The sequence below is a fragment of the Bubalus bubalis genome, chromosome 7 (genome assembly GCF_019923935.1).
Source record: "Bubalus bubalis isolate 160015118507 breed Murrah chromosome 7, NDDB_SH_1, whole genome shotgun sequence".
Lineage (NCBI taxonomy): Eukaryota > Metazoa > Chordata > Mammalia > Artiodactyla > Bovidae > Bubalus > Bubalus bubalis.
Window position 1 is genome coordinate 3,486,645 of NC_059163.1, and position 24,869 is coordinate 3,511,513.

A 24,869-nucleotide genomic window follows, 5' to 3' on the forward strand; every position below is an offset into this window, starting at 1 on the left:
CCAGGGGATTGTGACACTCAGTTGGCGTGCCCTTCAGACGTGGGGCAAAGCTCCCCGTGACGCTCTGCACGTCCGGAGGCTGTGAATTATAGAGGGGACAGCAGCAAGCTGCTGCCTGGCGCACGCGGGAGACGGCAGACGGACTCTGGGCCTCGGCGGCTGTGGGTGGGTTTCTGTGGACCAGCTGGAGGTCAGTTTGGAAGTAGAGAAGGCCAGGAGGGGATGGATGTGCGTGTGAGAAAGCCCAGGAAAGACACTGGCTTTGCCTTGAGAGAGGCCCGAGTTCAAGTCCCTGCTGGACGCTGACCTCGGGCCAGTTATGCCGGTCCTGGGCCTCAGTTTCACCCGTGTGCCTGGCGGGGCTGTTAGCCGCCCGGGTGGGGAGGGGCCCCGTGAGCCACCAGCGCTCATCCGGGCGCGTAGTAGATGCTCAGCAAACGCACCGCTTCTCCTCACCACCATCCTCATCCTCGTCCTCCCGACTGTAAACCGTCTCACAAACGAAGGCGCGCGTGTTCCGACGTGGGAGGGGCCGGGAAGCGTGGAGGCGACCGCTTGTTAAAGGAGACGTCCAAACACCGCACGTGTGTGTCGTCCTGTGTGCCGTCTCTGTAGGCGCCTTGCCGGCCCGGGCAGCCACCGTCCTAGTGGGAGCCAGAGGCACGCAGGGCTGACACCCCCTCGGGAAGGTCGCACCAGGGAAGACCCTCAGCAAGACCGGTTCACTCGGCGGCCCGGGGCGGGAAAGGCCGAGGCAGGCGGGCGGGGGTGAGGGGTGCAGGGCTGCTCACAGGAGCAGTGAAGGGCAGACCCGGACCCGGCAGCTTCAGCTGGACCCCCAAGCCCCTCTCTGCCTGGTTGGGGGGTGGGGGTTCGGGACTTGCCTGTGGCCCCAACCGTGGCCCCTTCTGCTTTTCCAAATGGCAATTGTTTGGAAGGTGGAGACCTCCTACTGCACCATCCCCCCAGAGTACCCCCAGCAGCGCCCCAGTAGCCCCCCGCCTTGGGGGCACCAAAGCATTAGCTCCCAGGAACGGACACTCTGGGGTTCTCAGGTGGGCTTTGCCAGCATCGGTTCTTCCCTGCTGGGTGGTGGGCAGGCCCGTGTCTGCAGGGCCGGTGCCTCCCCCAGTCTCTCCTCGGGGAGGGCGTGGGGGTGGGTAGCTGCTGTCCCTAGGGAGTTCCTTCGTGGCCTGCCTCTGGCTTGGGGCTTAGTGGGGGGGCTCCATCTGGGGAGAAGCCCAGGCAGGAAGAAGCTGCCTCCTGGGGACCTTCCTGTGCTGCGCTGACCTGCCCTGTGACCTGGGCATGTTTGTCCACCTCCCTGCACCGCTTCCTCATCTTGTGCCACACAAGGTGCCTTGGGGTCATCCCAGGCGTTCCCCCCGGGCAGTAGACCCTGCAAGGCCTGGAGGCTGTGCAGCCGTTTTGGGCAATCACACACCTGCGAGGTCTGTGTCAACCTCATTCCTTGCTGCCGTGTTCCCATCACAAGCTGCAGGGGTGCCCGGCCTGCAGGAATCACAGTTCTGTGCTGGAATTCGTGCTCCAACTGGGCGAGCCCTCTGAAGTGCAAAAACCTGTATCTGTGTTGGTATGTATGCATATGTGTGTACATGTATGTGTGTACACATGTGTGTATATGGGTGTGTGTGTATCTGTGTGCACACATTTGTACATGTGTGTGTGCACATGTATATGTATATGTGTGTGAGTCTATACATGTGTGTGCACGTGTGTGCACGTCTGTACATGTTTGTGTGTGTGTGTGCACGTCCTCCTTCAGGGATGCAGGTTCACAATGATTGTGATATTGCTTGTGTCATCGCTTCACTTTCTGCTGGTGTTCTGACATTGGTTCCTGCGAACAGGAAGCCCAGGGTGTCTGACCACTGCACCCGTGACTTCATCTCTGCCCTGCGGATATCACTCTGCTCCAATCATGCATGGAAATGGCAACGAGGACCCAGGCTGCTGGTCCTGCCTAGGTCAGGCATGCCTTGCTGTCTGCCAGCCTCTTGAGAAATTTGGGTGGGATGAGCAGCACCCCTAAACTGAGAACAGAGGGGCATCCACCTTCTTTTCTCAAGTTGCATTGAGAAAATGCAAGTGGCCCCCAGTCGTGAGTCCATCGACACTGGTTTAATTTGCAGTCATTACTGAACAAAGCGGTGTGCACACAGCAGGGCAGGCCCGCCTGCACCCCGGGACATCGTCCGTGGTGCGCCGAAGGAGGGCAGGACTGCGACAGTCAACACAGCGGGCGCTCAGTAAATGTTTGTTGAATTGAGATGCGCTAAATTCAACGGGTATTTATTGAGCACCCACTCTGTGCCAGACGCTGTGTGGGGCGCTGAGGGGGAGACCCCGCCCTGGAGAAGTGCGCAGGGAGCTGAGACAGGCAGAGGGGCTGCTGGGAGCCCGCGCACACACCCCGCTGCCCACCTGGGGTCCTCTGTGGGCTCACCGGGCCCGGGCGCGACCGCATCCCGCTCATGGCACCATCAGCACATCTCACCTGAGGCTGAATTCATCGTTCGGTCACTCACCCATCCCTTCACCGAACATTAACTGAGCACCTACTATGTGCTGGACACAGCACTAGGCAGCAGAGAGGCGGTGGTAAACATGGCCCAGTCCGCGCTCCCCCTCAGGGAAGCAGATGACTGAGAAGTGTGTGTGACATCTCCCTCCTCTAAGATGGTGGTTCTCAGCCGGCATGGCTCGTCCCTCCAAAGAGATCTCACTGAAACACATGTTTTATGATAGAGTGCCTGGTAAGCTGCAGTCCATGGGGTCGCTAAGAGTCGGGCACGACCTGAAGCGACTTAGCCTCAGCAGCAGCTGTTCTTTTCCTTTACGCTACACCTAGGGCATTATCTGTACCATGCGTGTAGCTGTCTGGGCTTCCCTGGTGGCTCCTTTGGTGACAAATCTGCCTGCAACGCGGGAGACCCAGGTTCGATCCCTGGGTCGGGAAGATCCCCTGGAGAAGGGAACAGCAACCCACTCCAGTATTTTTGCCTGGAGAATCCCATGGACAGAGGAGCCTGGTAGGCTACAGCCCACAGGGTCCCAAAGAGTCGGACATGACTGAACAACCCACGCCTTCACTTGCTTGCTTGCTTGCTTGCATGTAGTCAGTTGTATTATTGCTGAATCTGATTTTTGCCCAGGAAAGGGATGGTACTGATTTTCTGTTACAAGGAGAGGGTCTTGAGCCTCACAGGATGCGGGTCACAGGATGAAGGACACCAGGAGGTGGGCCCCTCCCCTGGCCTGGGCTCTGCTGCTGCTCTCGGCGCCCCTCCCTGGCCCTTCAAGTCCTGTTCTCCCTTTTGAGGTTCCCCACGTTCCCCCTCCTCAGGGGGTCAGAGGTGTGCCGATGTCAGACAGAGCCCCAGGCTGGCTGAGCCCCTTCCCTGAGGACTCGGTGGGCCCTGGAGAGGACCCCACTGTTCGGAAGGGAATCAGGCAGCTAGGGTGGACTTAGGGTGGGCTTGGAGGTCAGGTGAGGACTGCTCTGCATGGAAACCAAGGCGCACAGAGGGCTGGTCCAGTAGGGGCCAGCGCCCCCCCACCCTGCCTGTGACTTTGCCATCGTGTGCCACCTTCTGCGCGTCTGACCCCGGGGAGTCCCATCCACTTGTCTGCCGTCTGCTGCCCACCCAGTCAGGGCCTGGCCGGAGGCTGGGGTCTGAGACTGCTCCCCGGGTCGCCACCCCCAGTGCCCACCAGGGAGGGTCGGGAGACGGCATCTCTGTTCATCTGTGTCTCCCTGCTAACAGCAGCAGGAAAGCGGGTGTCAGGCCCGCTCTGAAGTGGCTTTCCCCGTCCTCTGTTAGTCCTTGGAAGTTTCCAGGCTGTGGAGAAAGAATGTTCTCACGTTGCCTGGTCTGTGGCGGAAAGAGAGAGAGAACCGATGTACGGTGTGCCAACCCCATGAGAATTTCAGGGCGCAGGGGTGTGTGCAGTTCTGGGCGTTGTGACCTGAGACCCAGGGGGCAGAATCCACGAGCATCACACCGATGGGACGTCAGTCCTGGCCCTCCTTGTCGGATAAGCAAGAGAAGGCCCGGAGACAGGGCGCGACCGCCCGACCTCAACCAAGCTTTGGTGAGGGCTCCCACGCCCTGGCCCTCGGTGTGTGCTGGGACACAGCAGAGTCTGCACAGACAGAACCCCACCCCAGGAGCTGACAGTCTGGGGGTGGGGGGGTAACACAAAGTCCAGATGAAAAGGTGAGACGTATGGCGCCTGCCTTTGCATGCTGAACGGCATCACCAGCTCGATGGACATGAGTTTGAGCAAGCTCCGGGAGATGGTGAAGGAGGGAATCCTGGCGTGCTGCAGTCCATGGGGTCGCCAAAAGTCGGACACGACTGAGCAACAACGACATAGCGCCTGCAGGTCAGGGGGCCAGGCCCAGGCGGGCTCGGGGGAGGAGAGTGCTAAGTGAGCAGGCTTGAAGAGGGAGGTATCCGGGGAGAGGACCCTCCCCACAAAGGTGAAGCCTGGCTGCTGGGCCGTGGGTGGCGTGGGGGCTGGGATGTGCAGGGTCGCCAAGAGCTTTGGGAGCCTTGGGAGGGCCCGGCCTGGCCTGCGAGTGGGGGATGAGCCTACGGGTTCTCAGCAGCGCCCCGGCCGCCTCTGACTGAGCCTCCAGCAGGACTCTTGGGGGCGGGCACACTGCAGTCATCCAGGCTGGTGTGGGGGGTTGGGGGGCGGCCGGGAGGAGGCTTCTGGGGATGTCCTGGGGGTGTCCCAGGGAAGGACCTTCCGAGCAGCCTGCACTGGGGCTCGAGGCGAGAAGCGAGGTGGCCGTTTGGGAAACAGGAGGCTGGGGGCGGCGGCCAGAAGCCAGTGGTCCATGTTCAATGGCTGCGAACTTTCTTTCTCTGTCTTCAGGGACCAGAGTCAGGGCAGCAGGGTTGTGAGTAACTTTCACATTGTCTTATTTTATTCAAGACGAGGCTGACAGTTTTACCCATTTAAACGCGGACAGGCAGCTTTGCAGAACATAGACTAGAGGCTGCCGGGCCAGGGCGAAGGGGACTGCGGGGCCCAGATGAGCCGTGGGGAAGCCCCTTGAACGGTCCAAGCAGCAGGATGGGTGTGAGCGGTCAAGGGGGAGCGCATAATCAAGAATGACCGTCCAGGTCGTCCTGGCTCAAGTGGGTGGGGTCACCTTTACTCAGAGGCAGGGCAGGAACAAGGTGGGTTCTTCCTGTTGAGACAGGAGTCTGAGACACCCAGCCAGAGCTGGAGGTGGATGGGCGGGGCCCTCAGGAGAGGTCTGGGCTGGAGGCAGAGTCCCCGGGGCCCTTGGCTCCCAGGTAGGCCTAGGGGTAGGGTGTGGGTAACCTGAGACTCAGGTCCTCCCCTGGGCGGGTTCCAGAGCTGCATTACTTTCTCCAAAGGGTCTGGGGCCCAGAGAAGCTGTGATTCTCCTGCTCAGCACCCACCTCTGCCCCCATCCTCTGCCTCCATTCCGCTTTCCTGCAGGACCTGGGACGGGGGTGGAGAGAAAGCGTGGACAGGGGGAGCCCCCAGGGAGCCCCCGGAGAACCCCGGGGGTGGAGAGAGCCAGGGCTGGGGGGCGGGATGGGGGAAGCCTGGGCGAGAGAGGCCCGAGGGGGCTGGAGGGCTCGGGTTAGGCGCCCAGCATCCTGCAAGGGGCCAAGGGGCCCCTGGGGCAGAGATGGCCGGGAAAGTGTGGCCGGCCTGGCCTCCAGCTGGGCGGACAGCCTGCCCCCTGCCCTGCTGCTCACGTTTGGTCCCAGCAAGAGCAATGGGGGCTCCAAACGTCAGGGAGGGGACCTTGGCCCAAGAGAAGCCCCTTCGCGTGTGAGGGCAGAGACCCCCTGCCATTCCCTGGGGGCTGGCTGGGACTCTGCTTTCAGCAAAGGTCCCTGTGCCCCCCACACTGGACAGGCTTGCCCCCAGCATGGGGACCAGATGGGGTGTGACCTTGAATTTGTGGGCAGGGACACAGGCCAGGCCCAGACCCTCGGGTGTCCAGGGGTGAGAGCCCACATCTCAGGTCACAGCTCTCAGACCTCTTATGATCCCCCCACAATTCAGCTCTGGGTCTCATGGTGCCCACCTGGGAGCTCTGTCTCTCCTCTCCCAGCCCCGGCAGGGAACACCTTATCTCGAGCCCTCCATGTCCTTTTCCCCCTGAGGACCGTCAGCGCTGGGGGCAGGGTCTGGGGGCCCCCTGTGTCTCCTCTGTGCCTGCAGCAGCCCCCTAGTGAGTGCCCGTGGGGCAGCAGGTGCCCAGGGCTTCCCTGAACAGAGCCTTCCCTCGTTCGTGGGTCCCAGCATGGTGGGGCACCGCGGGCAGTGACCGTGGACACGAAATCACGTGAGGGGTCAGCGGAGGCGGCTAGATCTGGGTGCCGGCGCCTGGGCGTGAATCCTGGCTTCTCCCTTGCTGCGTGACCCTGGGTACAAGAGCAAACCTCTCTGGGTGTTGCCATCGCCTCATCTGTGAAGGTGGGCATGGTGCAGTCTTCCTGGCAGGAAGCACCTGGGCTTTGGGGCTCCAACGTGAGCATCCTGTGGGCTGAGCCCTGGGGTGTCACTCAGAGCTGGTCGGGTCCACGGGCCAGCCGTGGTGAGCCTGAAATGGACCCCTCTCACGTGCTTCTGAAGCCTGAAGCTTCAGAAGGCGGCCCAAGGGGCCTCCTGCCCACTTTCCTTGGGGCTGAAGGCGGTTCCAGCCCCTCCTTCCTTGGATGAGGACACCGAGGTGCTGAGAGGGGACCTGAACCTGAGCAGGGCCGTGCAGCTGCAGACTTCCATATCCGTGATCGGTGAACTAAAACCCATTCGCTGTGCTGGTGAAGCTGACCGAGATCTGCCCAGGGGAGCGGCTCCCTGCCCCTTATCCACAAGGCATCCTGGAGGGGCCATGTGTCTCGAGCTGGACGTGAAACAGTCATCCACCTGCAAGGGGCCTCTCCTTGCCCATCCGTTCAGTGATTACTCTAACCTCGGATGAGCCAGCCCAGAAGAGGACAGACCCAAGGAGACACCACTCAGGGCCCCTCAAGCGGTCTCAGCAGGACGCTGAGGGCAAGGTTGCCACAGGAGGGCTTCTGGGAGGAGGTGACAAGGGGGCCTGGTTAGGCTGAGCTTGGAAATGGGGCGTGGACAGGCATGCAGAGCCTCTAGGGACTGTTGCAACTCAGGGCCCCAAGTGCCCAGCTGCCCCTGACCTGCCTTTTCTATGTTCCCTCTGTCTCCCTCTAATCCACACACTGCACATACTCTTAAGGCCAGCCAATGCCAGCTGACAGGCAGGCCCCCAGACTCCCACGACTGCAGACCCTCACCAGGGCAGAGCTCCTGTAGCAGAGAGGGTTACTGGGGGAGAAAGTATAGAGTCCTGGGAGCTTGTCTCATCCTCTTCATGAGTAATCATTTGACCTTCTATAGGTCATTTAGTTCGGAGATGGCAATGGCAACCCACTCCAGTGTTCTTGCCTGAAGAATGCCAGGGATGGTGGAGCCTGCTGGGCTGCCGTCTATGCAGTCGCACAGAGACAGACATGACTGAAGCGACTTAGCAGCAGCAGCAGCAGCAGGTCATTTAGTTTCCCTGGGCCTCAGCTTCCTCACCTGTAAAATGGGCTCATATGTAATGCCTTGGCTTGTGATGGTCATGTAAAATCTCTGAATGTGTGAAGGAACCTTTTAAATTGATGGTTCTCAAACCTGGCGGCACCCAGGATCCAGGGACCTCTGAAATCTACCAATGGCTGGTCCCATCCCAAGAGAAACCAATTCTAATGGGTCTTAATAGCACCCAAGGGATGTGATAAGTGGAGAGTCTTCTCTCCCTGCCTTCTCCACTCAGTACAGTGGAAAAGCCCTAGAGCAATAGGGTGGATGGCCGTAGAACTCTGGAAAGAGGAAGGCGGACTGGCCAGAGACCTGGGGACGTGAGGAAAAATGCAGGACCTGTGTCTCCCACCTGCCATGCAGCAGACAAGGAGACTAAGTATATCGCCCTCCCTGACCCCCGGCCCAGGGAAACACACTCCGTCTTCGGCCAGTGTCTCCCACCCCTGCCTCAGGGCACAGAGCAACCAGGAAAGCACCTTTCATCACCAGGGTGTTACCAGCAACACCAGGTGGACTCTGAAGACCACAAGAGCAGTTTAACAAGCCTTCTGAAAACTGACTTGTCTTCAGAAGCACAGTCCACAATAAGCCAGGCCCTACCTGTTAAACCTAAACAGGGAGATGGCCTGCTAACATGGAAGACTTAACCAGGATCCAGGCCTCCTAGTGTAAAATTCTCATGCCCAGGATACAGTAGAAAATCACTCATCGCACCAAAGACCATGAACATAACTATTTGAATGAGAAAAGACAGTCAGCACATCCTGTTGTTGTTCAGTCGCTCAGTTGTGTCCGACTCTTTGCGACCCCATGGACTGCAGCATGCCAGGCTTCCCTGTCCTCCACTATCTCCTGGAGTTTGCTCACTCATGTCCATTGAGTCAGTGACGCCATCCAACCACCTCATCCTCTGTCATCCCCTTCTCCTCCTGCCCTCAATCGTTCCCAGCATCAGGGTCTTTTCCAATGAGCTGGCTCTTCGCATCAGGTGGCCAAAGTATTGGGAGTTTCAGCATCTGTCCTTCCAATGAATATTCCTTTAGGATGGACTGGTTTGATCTCCTTACTGTCCAAGGGACTCTGAAAAGTCTTCTCCAGCACCATAGTTCAAAGCATATCCTAACACTGAAAAGATGTTAGAATTATCTGAGGAGGATTTTTAAGGCAGTCATCACAAAAATGCTTCAACAAACAATTACAAATACTCTTGAAACAACTGAAAACTTAAAAAAAAAATAAAAGGAAAGTCTCACAGAAGGAATACAAGTTCTAAGAAAAAGAATTCAATGGAAATGAAGGAACTGAAAAAAAAATATGCAAGATTTAAAAATTCACAGGTGGGTTCCCTAACAGAAGAGAAGGATATATCAGAGGAGAGACTCTGAGCTTGAAGATAGAACAAGAGAAATGATCCAACCTGAACAGCAGAGGGAAAATAGGAAAAAAGACTGAACAGAACCTCAGAAACCTGTAGGATAACACTTATGTCATGGGAGACACAGAGGGAGAAAATGGGTCCAAAAAATATTCACAGAAATATTGCCTGAAAACAAAAAAATTGGCAAAAAGACATAAACCTACTGGCTCAAGAAACTGAGTGAAGCGCAAGTAGATTAAGCCCAAAGTTATCCACAACCATACTTAAACTTCAGAACCAGAAGACAGAAAAAACTATCTTGAAAGTAGTTCAAGAGAAGACACTTTATACTCCCTACCAGGGACACCAGTGTGAATAACAGCCAACTTCTCGCCAGAAACCACGGAGGCCAGAGGAACATGGCACATTTTGCAGTGCAGAGAGACATTTGCTGTCGATGCGAATTCTATCTTGGGTGGAAATATCCTTCAGGAATGAATAGAACATGGAGACTTTCTCAGACAAAGGAAAACTCAGCAAAGCTTTCGCTGGCAAACATACCTGCCTAAAGGATATTCTCCATTCGGGAAGTGATAAGAGGGCTAGAAATTCAGAAAGGAAGAACATCAAAGTAGGTAAAAACAGAGTCAACGTATCAAACTGTCTTTCATTTTGATGAGTTTCTTAAGTCATTGCTGATGATCAAAAATTATAGCAGCATGCGATACGGAAGCTCAAGGCAGGCAGAAGAAAGAGCTGAGACAGTCGTAGCTGATGAGTCAGGAAAATGAAGTGGCCTGGTGGAGGTAAGGTCTCTACACTTAAGCATAGGATGCTGAGACAGAGGCTGGCAGCCTGAACACAGGGGGTTTTAGAAGCTGGCCTGGTGATGGATTCCGGGTGGAGAATCACTGGTTTAGAGCAGATAAGACTAGAGGAGAGGGCATAGCTGGTCCCGGGGCCCTAAGGGGTGCCAAGCCTTAGCGAGCATCAGAATGCCCTGTAGGGCTTGTAAAACACAGGCTCCAGGACCCCAGATCCAGAATTCTGCGTCTGTAGGTCTGTGGTGGGGCCTGATAATGTGCCCTTTCTGACAAGTTCCTGGGCGAGACCGGCGCTGCTCGTTGGAGACCCCGCTTTGAGACGTGCGGCCAGCACCCTTGGCTGATCAGGAGTTCCTGGGTCTCCGCTGAGGGCCCCCTAGGCCCTCAGCCCCACAGCCTCACACCCCCAAGGGTTCTGGCTCCGTGCGTAAACTGGGGAGCAGGTGTGTCCTGGAGGGACCCTGGGACTGTAAGCCAGGAGGCCTCGTCTTGCGGCTCAGGACCGGGTGAGCTTGGCCAGGTTCCTCTGTGGCCCTAGGCCTCTGTCCCCCTTTCCGTGAAATGGGAGGAGCCTGCTGGGTCACTTTCTGGTGGGGCCCAGGGTGACGGCAGGAGTGAGAGGCGTCCAGCGGGCCTGGCCCGGGCACCTCGCCCCACTTCGCTTTCTCTAGCTCTGCTGTCTCCTGTTTCACGGATCAGTTTTCACACAGGTTTCCTGTGACGAGAAGACTCCTTGGCTAAAACAAGTTTGAGACCCCTGCCCTTGACGTTGTAAAGGGCCCCTCCTGACCCCCACCCGGAACCTTCCCACAGGCCATCCGGGGACACACGGGTCCCCAAGGCAGGCCCCCAGCTGAAGCCTTTCCTGCAAATATGGCCTGTTCAGAGGGTCTTCTCTCCCCCTCCCTCCGCCAACCCCAGGAGACAGGCACCCGGATTAACAGCACCCTGTTCAGAAGCTGGCCTTCCTGGAGTGGGCCACAGGGCAGGGGCGCCAGCAGGCGGTTCTGCACACAGTGCCCACCTCACCTCCAGGGGGCTCGGTCCTCTGTCCTTGAGGACATTCCGGTGGCTCCCAGGAGCACGTGCTGGGAATAGGGACCCCTGGAGTCAGCAGACGTGGCCGCTGCTCTTCATGGGACCACAGACTATGGAAAGACAGATGTTCAGACATCCAGGGGACGTCTGCTCCCCCAGGGTGGGCAGGGGTCCCCTGCTCCCCAGGGACCCCAGCTCTGCCCTTTGTTCTCCTTCCGGGGCATGTCCCACACTCATCTCTGAGCCAGGAACTTCTGCTCTGTTCTGTCTAGACGGGGCACTGGAGCGGTTAATGATGGGGTGGGGGAGGGGAGATGTCTCAAAATCCTGGGCACCCCCCCAGGGGAGCCAGGAAGGTGAGTGATGGAGGGGGACCAGGTGTGGGATTTGCATAGGGAATTCAGAGCCCCATGTCTCAGACTGGCCCCTTGAGAAGTTAGAAATTAGGATTTTAATGTGAAAACCCCCAACTGCAAACAGCTCAAGGGTTTTGAAAGGTAGTCTGCAGGCCACCTCTGGTGGAGCTGGGCCTCTGCTGGTCACCTCTGGCTCAGGGTGGCCCAGCCCTGCCCACACAGGGCCCCTTCCCCCCTCTGCCCCCAGCTCTCCTGGTCAGCTGGGTGAGGAGCTGGCCAGGTGACAGGACACGCGTGCCTGCCAGGCCGGGTCAGGCTCCATGGTGTTCCCAGGGTCAAGGGTGGGCTCCGGGACACCACCCGCTTCCTGTATCCATCTTCAGTCAGTTCCCAGGGGATCAGGGTCTGGAATGAGGCACGTGGGATGTTCAGGGTCCTCCCGTGTCACCCAGTCACCCCCCACCCACATGGGCATACCCCTTTCCCGCGCCCGGCCGAGTCTGGCCGCCTGCATGACCGCTGTGCCGTGTCTGTTCTAGGGTTTCCCTATTCCAAGTCTGACCCTGTCACAGGACATGGCAAGAATGGCTTGGACCACCGGGTAGGTACTTGATCCCCCCCACCCCGCACACCCTCCCCCGCACACGCGTACTAACCAGCGCCCAGGGCTAGTGCGGGTCCCACAGCTTGGGGACCACTTGGCCAGGAGGAGGGGCCCTAGGGACCCCGCTCACCCGCCTGCCTGCCTCTGCCTGCTGCCCCACCAAGGGCCAGACCACCACCCAGCGACACCCCTCCTCTGTCTGCCTCCGGCTCCCAGGGAGACCCCAGGGTTAGGGGGACAGGGGCAATGGGCCATTCAGAGGGATCACACCCTCGTTAAGGCCTTCCTGATTCCCTTCTCCTGTGACCTGGAGCTTAACAAGGGCCAGAAAGGATGGAGGCGCGTCATGAGCCGTGTGTGCCCAGCGTCCACCTCCTCTCCTGGCGTGTTCTTGCCCCCCACCCCACACTGCTGGTGCCATCACCACGGTCGCCTCTGATGGTGCCCTCAGCACTGTGAGCGCTTTTGGGGTCACACGAGGGGCTGGCGTCTTCTGCCCTCTCCTGACAGCTGCTTTGAGCACCCCCTCCACGCTCCCTGAATGTGGGGACGTGAGAATGTAGCCCAGACAGCCTAGCACCTGGCGTGTCCCCCAGCCGGGCCCACGTGCTCGTCCCTCTTCCCACAGCTTGTCTAGGTCCACAGCGAGGACCCCCCGGGCGGGGTGGGCGTGTGGCACCGGACCTCCCCCACAGCAGACAGATGGACACACAAACACACACACACATGACAAACACCACACACATAGAACACACAACACACACACACACGACACACACATACACACGACAAACACCAAAACATACACACAGAACACACACAACACACATACACACACAGAACACATAACATACACAACACATAAGACACACACAGAGAACACACAACACACACACACCACAAACACACACAGAACACACAACATACACATGACACACACATACACACACAACAAACACCACACACATACACACACAGAACACATAATACACACAACACATAAGACACACACACGACAAACACCACACACATACACACACAGAACACACTAAACACACAATACACACACACACAGAACACACAACATACACAACACACAAGACACATGACAAATACCACACATACACACACACACAACACACAACATACACAACACACATACACACACAACAAACACCACACACATACACACACAGAACACACAACATACACACATACACGACACACGACAAACACCACAAACACACACAGAACACACAACACACACACACACGACAAACACCACAGACACAGAACACACAACATACACACGACACACACACATACACACACAACAAACACCACACACATACACAGAACACACAACATACACACACACCACACACATACACACACAGAACACATAACACACAACACGTAAGACACACGACAAATACCACACATACACACAGAACACACTACACACACACACCCCACACATACACAGAACACACAACATACACAACACAACACATAACACACACACATATGCTCACATACACATACACATACCACATAGACACACACCACACACACACACACACACACACACACAGAGCCCCAGGACACTTGCTGCCCCAGAGGCAGCCTCTTACCGCTTGGAGGACACTGTCCACAGACAGCGCTTCCATCCTCCCAGAGAAGCCCCTCAGACTCGTCCCCACGTGCTCCCCCGGGTGTCCCTGTCACCACGTGTGTAACGCAGGGAGCCGTGACCCCTCGCACTGACCTCTGGCCCAGGGTCCAGCCACGGGGCACGTCCTAGAACAGGGGCCCCATCACGGAAGCTGTGGGCATCCTCAGGCCCTGCTCCATCGCCCTTGGCCTCTGTGGGCCCTGCTGCTGCGTCTGTCCTGGGCCCCAGAGCCTCTGCATGATTAGCTCAGGTGAAGACGCATCCCACTGACCGCTCAGGTGAACGGCACCCATTCCAATGACGGCTCAGGTGAACCGCGCACATCTCACTGACCACTCGGGTACTGTGTGCATCCCACTGACCACTCAGGTGAATTGCACACATCCCACTGACTGCTCAGGTGAACTGCGTGCATCCTACTGACCATTCCCCTGTTTGTTCAGAATAGGCTAAGCTGGAATGGGCATGCAGCATGCTTCTCTGAGTTTCCTTTAAGGATTTTTCTGCTCCTGTCCTCCAGTCCTGTCCACAGGATCCCCAGGGCTCGGGAGAAGGTAGATCCTTAGGTTCAGCATGAGGGGCCTGAGGGCAGAGGGACTGGGTCAGAATACTCCCTGAGTCTCTGCTCTGTGACTCAGAGGCCGTAAGCGCCAGGGTCACTGGCTGGGCCACATCCATGCCAAGGCATTCCACCCCCACAAGCCGAGTCTGGGGGGTTTCTCTCAAAATGTGGGAGACAATTAAGAGGATGAATGTCAGCACCCACAGGCTTGCATCCTTAGTGGCCGAGCTGTGCGTTGTCTAGGGAGAGTTCCCTCCTGGCTGCCATGCTGGAAGGATGCTGGCAGTGGCCCCCAGCAGTGCAGGGAAGGCGTGGCCTCCAGATGCTCCACCCCTAAGGAGCCTGGGAACAGCTGGTGGAGACAGTCTGGCGGGGATACCATCTCCAAGCCTCTCCTAGAGCAGAGAGAAGACACTTAAGCTTCACAGAGTTGACAGCTGAACCCTCCAGGAATGTTTCTCCTGCTAGCCTCAGGGTGGGGAGCAGAGTGTGAGCCCTTCTGTACATCTTGCTGCTGCTGCTAAGTCACTTCAGTCATGTCCGACTCTGTGCGACCCCATAGACGGCAGCCCAGGCTCCCCCGTCCCTGGGATTCTCCAGGCAAGAACACTGGAGTGGGTTGCCATTTCCTTCTCCAATGTGTGAAAGTGAAAAGTGAAAGTGAAGTCGCTCAGTCGTGTCTGACTTGTAGTGACCCCATGGACTGCAGCCTACCAGGCTCCTCCGTCCATGGGATTTTCCAAGCAAGAGTACTGGAGTGCGGCACCATTGCCTTCTCCGTCTGTACATCTTAGAGAGTCGATAAAGATGGAATTCATCATCCCATGAGGACTTTTAGCTTTTCACATTAGACTAGCTTGGAGGTTGGTGAAAATCCTTGTTGACTTTTCTTTGGGATTCTTTTTTCCTTACTTATGTTCTCTCCTATTTTTTTTCTTCACTCTTTCTAAGACTCTTATATAACTGTATGCCTGTTTTTTGGCCGGAAGACCGGATAATTGATGGCCAGTCTTTTACAGCTCAGCCATGTCAGATTAAGTTGTTTCTTGGTTTGTTTTTTTTTTACTTTCTGAAAGGATTCTAGGTGACCTAAATTAAAAGCACAGATGCAGAGAGACCAAATCCCAGAGGAGAGGAGAAGAAAGAAATGGGAGAAAATTATGTCAGAAACACACAGAAGAACACTGTCTGGAAAAACCATCGAAGCTCAGCTGCGAGCTTCCTGATGACCAGGGCACAGAGGCTGGCGGGACCAGCTGTGTGTTCTCACTGTCAAGTGGAAGGAAGTTAGTAAATCAGGAGGCGGAGATGCGCCTGCTTCTAGTTCCAGGGTGGATTTGGAGCCAGCACCCTAGGCCCCACAAGGGCTTCCCTCGTGGCTCAGCTGGTAAAGAATCCGCCCGCAATGCGCGAGACCTGGGTTCAATCCCTGGGTGGGGAAGATCCCCTGGAGAAGGGAAAGACTCCGCACTCCAGTATTCTGGCCTGGAGAGTCCCACAGACTGTATAGTCCACGGGGTCGCAAAGAGGCGGACACGAGTCAGCGCCTTTCACCTTCACTTCCACCCTAGGTCCCAAAACTTGTTTAAATGTCCTAGTAACTCGCCAGCCACAGAGCCTACCATGTGGTGGCCAGTCACGCCTCTCTGTAGGATAAATGGGAAAAGAGCTGCCTGTGAAAGTCTTTCCTGTGGACCAGAGAGCGCTGGCTCCAGCCCGTGCCACTGGCCTGCTATTAGGAGACTGGAGAACCCCACGGACAGAGGAGCCTGGCGGGCTACAGTCCATGGGGTCCCAAAGAGCTGGACGCAACTAAGTGGCTAACACTGAGCGGGGTGGAAGTCAAGGTTAAAGTGAACCAGCAGTTTCCGTGGTATGAAGAGGGAACAATTCATTCTTGATGACCCCAGTTATAAATCAGTTACAGCATTCATAAACTTAAATGTACCAAGCAACATGGCAAGGCCAGAGACCTTGGTAAAATGCAAGTATGGAAAGCATTTTGAATAAGACTCCTGAAATCAGATAAGGATCTAGTGAAAGGAAAAAAGGATAGAGAGCAATTTAATAGTGCAAAGAACAAAATTAGACTAATAGGTGTATGAAAAATCCATATCTTCTGGATTAGGTTTTCACATGTCCATAAAACATTAATTAGTGTATATCACTGTGAAGGAAACCTTAACAAAGTGTAAAAGTCTGATGTTTTCCAACTGTGATGCTGAAAAGAATACATGCATTAACATCAGGCAGCCCTGAGTCCAGATCCCAGCTCTGCCATGTACTGGGTGTGCGTTTGGGCAAGTTACTTAAATTTCAAGTCTCTATTTCCTAGTCTTTAAAAAAAAAAAATCATGGCAACCCACTCCAGTATTCTTGCCTGGAAAATCCCAAGGACAGAGGAGCCTGACGGGCTGCAGTCCATGGGGTCGCAAAGAGTCGAATATGACTGAGTGACTGAGCACGCACGCACACACACACACACAAAGTCATCCTTACCTCTTAAAGTTATCATTAGGACAGATAACATGACGGTTGTGAAATCTTCTAAGCTCTGTAAGCCTAGCTCCCAAATGAATAGTTATTATAAAAGCACGTCTGCACCCTTTCTTATCTCCACATCACTGGCTCCTAAGTAAAACATGAGCTTTAGCAAGAAAAGAACAGTCAGTGGTGAATGGCCAGTTTTGTTCTCCCTGTTATTAATCCCAGTATAATTTTTGGAAACTAAAAAGCATCGGTTAAGTCTTTTACAGTTCCATGTATTAGCTGTATGATCTTGGGCAAGTATCTTTACTTCTCTGAGCCTCAGCCATTACACGCTGATAACAATGCCCACCTCCTGAGGCTTCAGGAAGATGAGTGAACGCGTGTGCAGGGCAGCTGGCAGCTAATAACACCAAACAAACGGGAGAAGTAAAGAGTTGGTTGCTTTTAGATTCTCTGTTCTCCGCTGAGAACTGCAGAGGGATCAGCTAGGGGTGTGCCTGTGGGTGCGGCCTTCGTGGGATCCCCCCGGGCCGCTTAGCTGTCCTGCCAGCCCACACATCGAGCCAGAGGCCCCGGGCTCCCCTGCACCAAAGAGGGCATGAATGTCCCCCCACACTGGGTACTTAGAAGATTAGGAGTAGACTGCTCTTCCCCTGCTCTGGACTGACACGTTGCGCCCCCTCCACCTGAGGGATGCGCCCCCTCCCTGCTGAGAGTCTCTGCCCTGTCTCCGAGCCTGGCTGACCAGACGACACTGGTCCTGCTGCCCGGAAGTGGGTTTCCCACAGCCACAGGTGGTGGTGCTGCTCCCTGGCCCGGGAGCTTGCCGCCTGCGATGCAGAGCAGTGGGCACTAGATGGCAGCATTTCTCTTCCGCATTCCGAACAGGCCCCGGGCAGAAGGCCAAGGTGGGAGACAAGCCGCCTTGCTTTGTGCAGGAGGTTCCCTATCCAGACGGCCTGAGAAACCGTCTCCAAATTTCACTCTTGAAACTCCCAAGGGGAGTCCTTCACGGGCGACTCGGTGGGTGCGAGGTTGGCCGGTCCCAGGTCCCAGCGCTGGGACGAGGGTACGGCGTGCCAGGCTCTTACCAAAGGACTCAGTAATGGAGAAAAGCAAGACGCTCATACGTTTGTGAGAAATCCAAATTAATTTTTAAAAAATTGGCGATGGACAAAGGATCAGACACGTAAAGACCACCACAACCCTCTGCTTACATGCTCACCTGCCTCGCCACCTCTTCCCGGCGTCTCTGGGCCTCAGTTCCCCCCGCTCAGGATGAAGGACGTTGGACTGGGTGCTTCCGGAGGCCTCGCCCTGCCCCATGCTCGTGAGGACTGTGACCAGCTGCTCACTTGTCACCTCTAGCAGTAAATGAGTGCTGGAAGCCCTCTCCCTGTAACACGACCCAGGGTTAGGAGGTAACGCCCCCCCCTTAACTGCAGGGCTCCCTCCGTGGAAATTTAACTGCAGCGCCCAGTTTCAGAAGCACTGGCCAAGAGCCCTGACCCGGCTCAGGTGCTGTACCCGGTGCCAGACGTGAGCACACATGAAATGCTTCTCTCCACTGCGGGCAGTGGACTCAAGGCCCACACAGAGTGGACAGAACAGGCGCCAACTGACGTGCAGGGCCCCGGTGCCCGTGTCGCAGGGCCGGGACCCTCCAGAGAGGTTTGCAGGATGACTTTTTCAGGAGGCAAAGGGAATGAGAGCGCCAGACATCAGGGTTGGCTGCTGAGATGCCACGGACAGGTGGAGGCGGCACCCGAGAGGGTGGCCGGGCTCCCAGGTCCGCCGCCCCTCCGAGGGCCAGCCCTTGAGCGCCAGCGCGTCACAGCCACGCGCATGACACGTGGCGTCTGTGCCAGGGGCTTTACAGACACCGGCCACCCAAGCCCCCTGGGGCCCGCTCGTCCAGCGGGACCGGAGGCCCCGTGCTGGAGCCACAGCCCCGGTGAGAGGCCCGCGGGGTCCGGGCCAGCTGTGGGGCCGAGGGGCAGGTACCCGGGAGCTGTCATCTCAACGGCTTAGGAGCTGGTGGGACAGGCAGGGGCGGCCTGAAGGCGGCAGGAGGCGCGTGAGCACACCTGCTCTTGGGAAGCCGGCGGCCCTTCCAGAGCCTCGTCTCAGCGGGCTCCCCGGGCCGACCCTCGTCCCCCGCCCGGCTGCCAGGACCCTGGCGACTGCCTGCCCCCTGCAACCTGCCCCTGCCGCCCTCTCTCTTTCTCTTCCAGAATGCCAATGTGGGCCCTGGTGGAGCAGACCCGGATGCCGGCTGGGCCACGCGAGGTACAGGAGGCGGGGACCCCGTGGGTCTCTGGCTGGGGCAGGGGCCGCTGACAGGGTTCCACGAGTCTCGTTCTGAGACCACCCTCCCCGCCATGGCCGCCGGCAGACGGCTCCGAGCGCCCGGGAGGAGGAAGCCAGGGATGCTCGTGTCCCCGCCTCTTCCGGTCGCGGTCGTGCTTCAGATTTCGCTTTCATCCTGATACCTGACATGCTTCCTCTTCTCCCTGGGGTGTCCCCCTCTAACTCGGTGCTCCCCCCGTCTCCTGCTCTAGGTGCTCCCCTCTGGAGCACGGGCCCACCCTGTCCTGACCGACTTGTCACTCCAAGTCACTCAGGCAAGAGATCTGTGTTTGAATGACCACCCCAGGCCAGGGCGGCAGCCAACCAAACACCGACGGTCACATCCACGATAATAAGGGGGGCAGAGCCGCAGGGAAAAGCCACCTCGGGGCTTCCCAGGCAGCTCCGTGGGTAAATGCAGGAGCATTTGCAGTGCAATGCAGGAGCCCCAGGAGACGCGAGTTCAATCCCTGGGACGGGAAGATTCCCCCTGGAGGAGGAAATGGCAACCCACTCCAGTATTCTGGCCCGGAGAATCCCTTGGCCAGAGGAGCCTGGTGGGCTGCAGTCCATGGGGGTCGCAAAGAGTCCGACGCGACTGAGCCACTGAGCACCCACAACAAGGGAGGCAAAGTGGAAGGGTAAAGCCCGCCCCGCCCCCGCTGGCTCACAGGGCAGCCTCCTGGGGCTTCGCACCGGCAGGATGGCCTGCAGGGGGGTTGGCGTTACTGGAGAGACCTGGTCATGTGGCTGGTGTCCGCCTGGGAGGCTCTGCCAGTCCTGAACCGCAGGGCCGCGATGCTCACTCACGGTTGTTACCCAAGGGTGAAGGGAGCCTGCTCTCCAGGGCTGATCCATGCTGGATGTTGGAGTAGGGGAGAGGGGAGGGAGTCGCAGCCTGCACCCTCTAAATGGTCTCCAGGTCTCCGGGCTCAGAGCCGGCCTGGCCAGGCCCCCGCACAGCACACGGGGAAGTTCAGGGACCAGCTGCCCAGTGCCCGAGCCCCTCACTGGTGTCTCCCTCCAGAGAGGGAGGCTTTACAGACAGGACCCAGAGATGCCGCCTTGGGGGGATGCGTGCCCATCAATACGATTTTTTTTTAACAAGCGACTTTTAGTCTGGAAGAAAAAAAATCTTTAATAAGCTAGCATGTGGGGCTCTGTATTTAAAAGGAGGAGCTGAAGGATGAAGAAAGGAAGACAGTAAGAAGCGGGTAAGCCCAGGGGGTAAACTGAGGCAGGTCCGGGGAGCCCCCCCACCCGGGGGAAACAGCAGCCCAGCCAAGAAAGAACACAGCGCTGCCTCGGGCTCCCAGTCTGGCCTCCAGTCTCCAGACCATGCCTCCTGCTCCTGGCTTCCCACGGAGACCCCAGGGCCTCCCCCCCCACCCGCAGCTTCGAGGATGCTGCGGGGTGGAGGTGGCGTGGCCCGTCTGGCTGCAGGGCGGGGTCCGGGTGGGATTGCTCCACCTTTGGGCTGAGCCTGTGCGAGTTCTGAGCTGGCCCCTGTGGTCTCTGCTTCTCTTACAGAATACAAGGTAAGGGCCGCCCGCTCCCGCGCTGACCTCTGCCTGCTGCACCGCACCTGCCCAGGTTAAACATTCCTTTTGTTGTGCTTTCCCGTGAAATGTGTGTGTCAGATGCGGACACATGTACGTAGCCCTTCCTTAGCCTCGACTCAGCTCTTGGCCTCCTTCCTCACAGACGCACCTGCTCCCTGGGTGACCCGGGGCTTCCTTCTCCCTGCAGATCTATCCGTATGATGCCCTTATTGTCACAAACCGGATCCGAGTGAAGCTGCCCAAGGATGTGGATCGGACGAGACTGGAGGTGAGAGGGCCCCAGGGGTGGAGGGCATGTCCGCCGGGAACATCTCTCCCCACCCGGTGTGTTGACACGCTGCCCCCGAGGTCCCCACAGTGATGTGCAGGGCCCAGTGATGGGCTCGGAGTCAAGGACCTGAGTTGTCTCCAAGACCGGAAAACGTGGTTATGTGCCCAACAAAGATGGCTTTGCCAAGGGGCGCACAGCTGCAGCGGTTTGGGGCCAGGAAGGCTTCGTCACTGTGCTTAACTGGGTAACATTCGCCTCTTCCTTGAACGCTGGGAAAATCGGCACGGTTTGTGGTTTCTTATCTGATCGCCTTCACCCTGACCTTGAATGGTGCGTAACTCCGGGAGCAAGGGTATGTTTGAAGGACCTGCAGGACGAGGGCACAGAGGCTGTGTGGGTGACATCTCTTGACCAGGCCCCACCACGAGCCATGGTCCCGGGTGGTCAGCATGCATAAAAACTTTGCTTCATCCTAGCCATCCTCCCACCAGGAAACCAATGTCCAACGATGGACTGCACCTCCTGAGCCGGGTTGGGAAGGCTTCACAGGGGTGAGGGGTCTGGGGGCTCCTGAAGGCCCAGGGCCACCTGCCGTGTCTGTGCCCAGGGGCTGGGAGCAGCGTGGGGTGGGTGCGGGCTCAGGAGGCTGCTGGGAGGGAGCAGTAAGGGCGTGGATGTGGCCTAGGGGCCCCAGCAGTGTCGGGGGCTCAGCAGGGCTGCCAGGCATAAGCCCATCCCAGTCCAGGCCAGGTGGATCTGAAAAGAAGCGCAGCCTCAGGGGGTCCAGATGGATGCTGTGGGGCCCTGATCTTCCTTTAAGATGAGCTGATATCTGTTGGGTGGGTAGCTGTGCTCACGAGAGGCACGAGAGCCCCTCACCCAGGGCTCAGGTGGTGGCAAGGAGGGACGGGCACGCTGGTGGGGCTGCAGCAGTGGCGGGGCGGGCATCAGTCTCCTGTTGTGATGATGGAGCCTGACCGAAAGCTGTTGTTCAGTCGCTAAGTCTGACGTAGCGACTCCACGGACTGCAGCACACCAGGCTTCCCTGTCCTGCACCATCTCTTGGAGCTTGCTCAAACTCCCGTCCATTGAGTCGGTGATGCCATCCAACCATCTCGTCCTCTGCCGTCCCCTTCTCCTCCTGCCCTCCATCTTTCCCAGCATCAGGGTCTTTTCCAGTGAGTCACCAGAAGTTAGCCGAAAGGGAACTGCTAGCTTGTCTGACCGACGGGGCTTCAGGTGAGGTCTGATCAAGCCCCCAGGCCCGGGTTCTCTCCTGTTTCCTGAGTGCCTCCCCTGTGTGTCGGCCTCACAGACGGACAGACGTTCACCTCCCCTCCCCCAGACTCGAAGTCTGGATGGAAGAGACCCAGTGGGGCTCCCAGAGGGGCTCTGGGACCTGGGACCTAGGACCTCGAGACAGGGGGCAGATGCTGGGCTCTCAGATAATTACGGTGTAAATACGTAATGTAGGATAAATACGGTAATTTATCCACTTAACCCTTTACTAGCAGCTATTTAGTGATGTAGCTATTGCTGAGAGTTGAAAACATAAGGACAATGTTAACAGTAACAAGACTGGATTTTGCGTGTGATTTGAGGTACTAGTTTCATTCTCTTATTGATAAACGACATAGTATTCTCTCCTCTCTCACATCCTGCCTTAGCCAAAATCATCCATGGAATGTTTAATTGCAAAGAAGCCTTTTTATTACCAGTGAAAAACTGAAAACCATGCCTTGCATTAAAAGTATTTCACAAATTATTTGCTCACAATTATGACATTAAGGCTTCCCAGGTGGCTCAGTGGTAAAGAATCTGGCTGCCAATTGGATTTGGGTTCGATCCCTGGGTCGGGAAGATCCCCCCTGGAGGAGGAAATGGCAACCCACTCCAGTACTCTTGCCTGGAAAATTGCATGGACAGAGGAGCCTGGTGGGCTGCAGTCCATGGGGTCACCAAGAGTCTTACGTGACTAAGCACGCACAGAAGGCAATAAACTGTGGCCGTGTTCTGTGAACTGTTCGGTGTGGTCTACGATGTTCTGCATACCTGCTAAGTCGCTTCAGGTGTGTACAACGCTTTGTGACCCTATGAACCTTAGCCAACCAAGCTCCTCCATCCATGGGATTCTCCAGGCAAGCATACTGCAGTGGGTTGCCATACCCTCTTCCTGGGGATCTTCCCGACCCAGGGATCGAACCCGCGTCTCTTGCATCTCCCACACTAGTAGGTGGTTCTTTACCGCTAGCCCCACCTGGGAAGCCTGGAATGAACAGAGCAGGCCCCGAATCAGGCTCAGGGGGTACCTGCCACATACCCGCCACGTGGTCTGGAGGACAGGGTCCAGGGCGGCCGCTGCCTGGGCCTCAGGGTGACAACCCCTGAGTCCTTTGCAGGGGACACACTCTGGCTCCTGCTGAAGTGAGGCCCTTGGTAACTGTGCTCAGGTCTCACTGCTGTAAAATAGGGCACTTCCGGGCTGGGTGGCTCTGTCAGGACCTGCCTCGAGGGCTCGCATGGTGGTGCACGGTTGTTTCCAAACTGTGAACGCCCTCCACTCTCGCCACAGCGGGGGAGGGGGCAGGGGGGCCGGTGAGCTCAGAGCAGGGTGCCCACAGCTCCTGCTCCTGACCCACCAGCGGCTGCGGGGCCACCAGCCCGTTGGGACTTGCTGTTTCCCTCCTAGGGAGTGGGGTGCCCTTTCACCAACTCCCATCCCACCCTTTATTTTGCTACAGTACAGAATGAAGGTACAAAATAGCAAATGGTTAATACATGTAAACATTTCCCTTTTTTTAAAAAAAAGCCTTGGACATGAGGGTAATGAGTTTCGTCACCCCCATTTCCAAGAACGTCCCAGAGCATGCGTTGCTCTCTAGTCCTTCTCTTCCTGATCTCAGCCACGCCAGGCGGCAGGTTGGAGGCGTTGCCACACAGGGTATGTCTCACAACCTTCCGGGTTGGGAGCTGGGCCCTGAGCCAGGAAGGGCTCCGGGGGTGGGGGGTGGGCTGCATCCCAGCAGGAGAGAAAGATACAATAATGTTTTCATCTCAGGGGAGAGAGCTTAATTTTTAATATAAAAACAGTTCCTAAAAACATGAAGAAGAACAGAAGCATTCCATGGAATTCCCCCACCGAGTCATAACTCCTGTTAGCTCCGGGGCGGACCTGTTTCCGGAAATCTTTTCTTTTTTTTTTTCCTCACAAATGCCCAGAGATAACTGAATTCTGTTTGGATAAGCAGGCTTGTACAGCTGATGCCTCTTGGCATCTACTTTGTTTCTTTTAAATTTGTCGTGAGCCTTTTCCACGCCAGTTCATGGGAGTCTGCCCTTGCTTTTAGGCAGCTGCGTGCCAGTCCTGTGGCCTGTTCTGTTGCCCAAAACTTGATCTCTCTGCACTGCTGCCAAACTGAATCTCCAGGAGAGGGCTTTGGGTCAAGCAGGAAAGGAGAGCTGAACTGCTCTGCCAGGCAAAGGGGGGCTTTGTGTCCCAACCTGAGAGGGTTCCTTGAGTTTTCTAGTTCAAGGGTGGAGTTGCTGATAAGGTGTTTGCAGGGCCTGCACTCATTTAATCTGGTCTCAGGTAATCTCTTGGTGAGCTTTTATGGTTCCTTGAAGCTTAAGGCCTCAGCTGGCCTTCTCTGGAATGAAGAGTGCTGACATCTTCCATTTATTGAGGGTTTTATTAGATTGGTGCAAATGTAATTGCGGTTTCAGACTGTGAATTTTAAATCTTTGTAACTAGGCTCAAACACATCTATATTAATCAAAATAGGAACCATTACAATCCACACGTTTTTATCAATGAGAAATACATTTGCTTATCCCTGTAGCGTAAAAATCTGTGCTTCAGGATTCCATGAACTCTTGGAAAACATATTCTGCCTCCGGCTGGTTGTGGAAGCGTTTTCCCTGCAAAAAGTTGTCGAGGTGCTTGAAGAACCGGTAGTCGGTTGGCGAGAGGTCAGGTGAATATGGCAGATGAGGCAAGACTTTGTAGCCCAATTTGTTCAGCTTTTGAAGCATTGGTTGTGTGACGTGTGGTCGGGCATTGTCTTGGGGAAGAACTGGCCCCTTTCTGTTGACCATTGCTGGCTTCAGGCGTTGCAGTTTTCATGGCATCTCATCGACTTGCTGAGCATA

The 24,869-nt window shown here is 56.6% G+C and overlaps 1 protein-coding gene across 28 annotated transcripts in view; it reads left to right on the forward strand.

Annotated features, from left to right (window-relative positions):
- The window catches only part of ABLIM2 (actin binding LIM protein family member 2), a 166,077-nt gene that overhangs the window by 125,307 nt on the left and 15,901 nt on the right, over window positions 1–24,869 (forward strand). For 21 of the 28 annotated variants that reach the window (XM_025290545.3, XM_044945588.2, XM_006042999.4 and 18 more), the window contains 4 exons: window positions 11,747–11,808; window positions 18,773–18,827; window positions 20,418–20,425; window positions 20,637–20,717. In XM_025290545.3, coding sequence (XP_025146330.3) covers window positions 11,747–11,808; window positions 18,773–18,827; window positions 20,418–20,425; window positions 20,637–20,717 — 206 coding nt within the window. The remainder of the gene's footprint in view (window positions 1–11,746; window positions 11,809–18,772; window positions 18,828–20,417; window positions 20,426–20,636; window positions 20,718–24,869) is intronic. The other 7 variants (XM_044945589.2, XM_044945597.2, XM_044945607.2 and 4 more) reach the window with 2 other exon arrangements.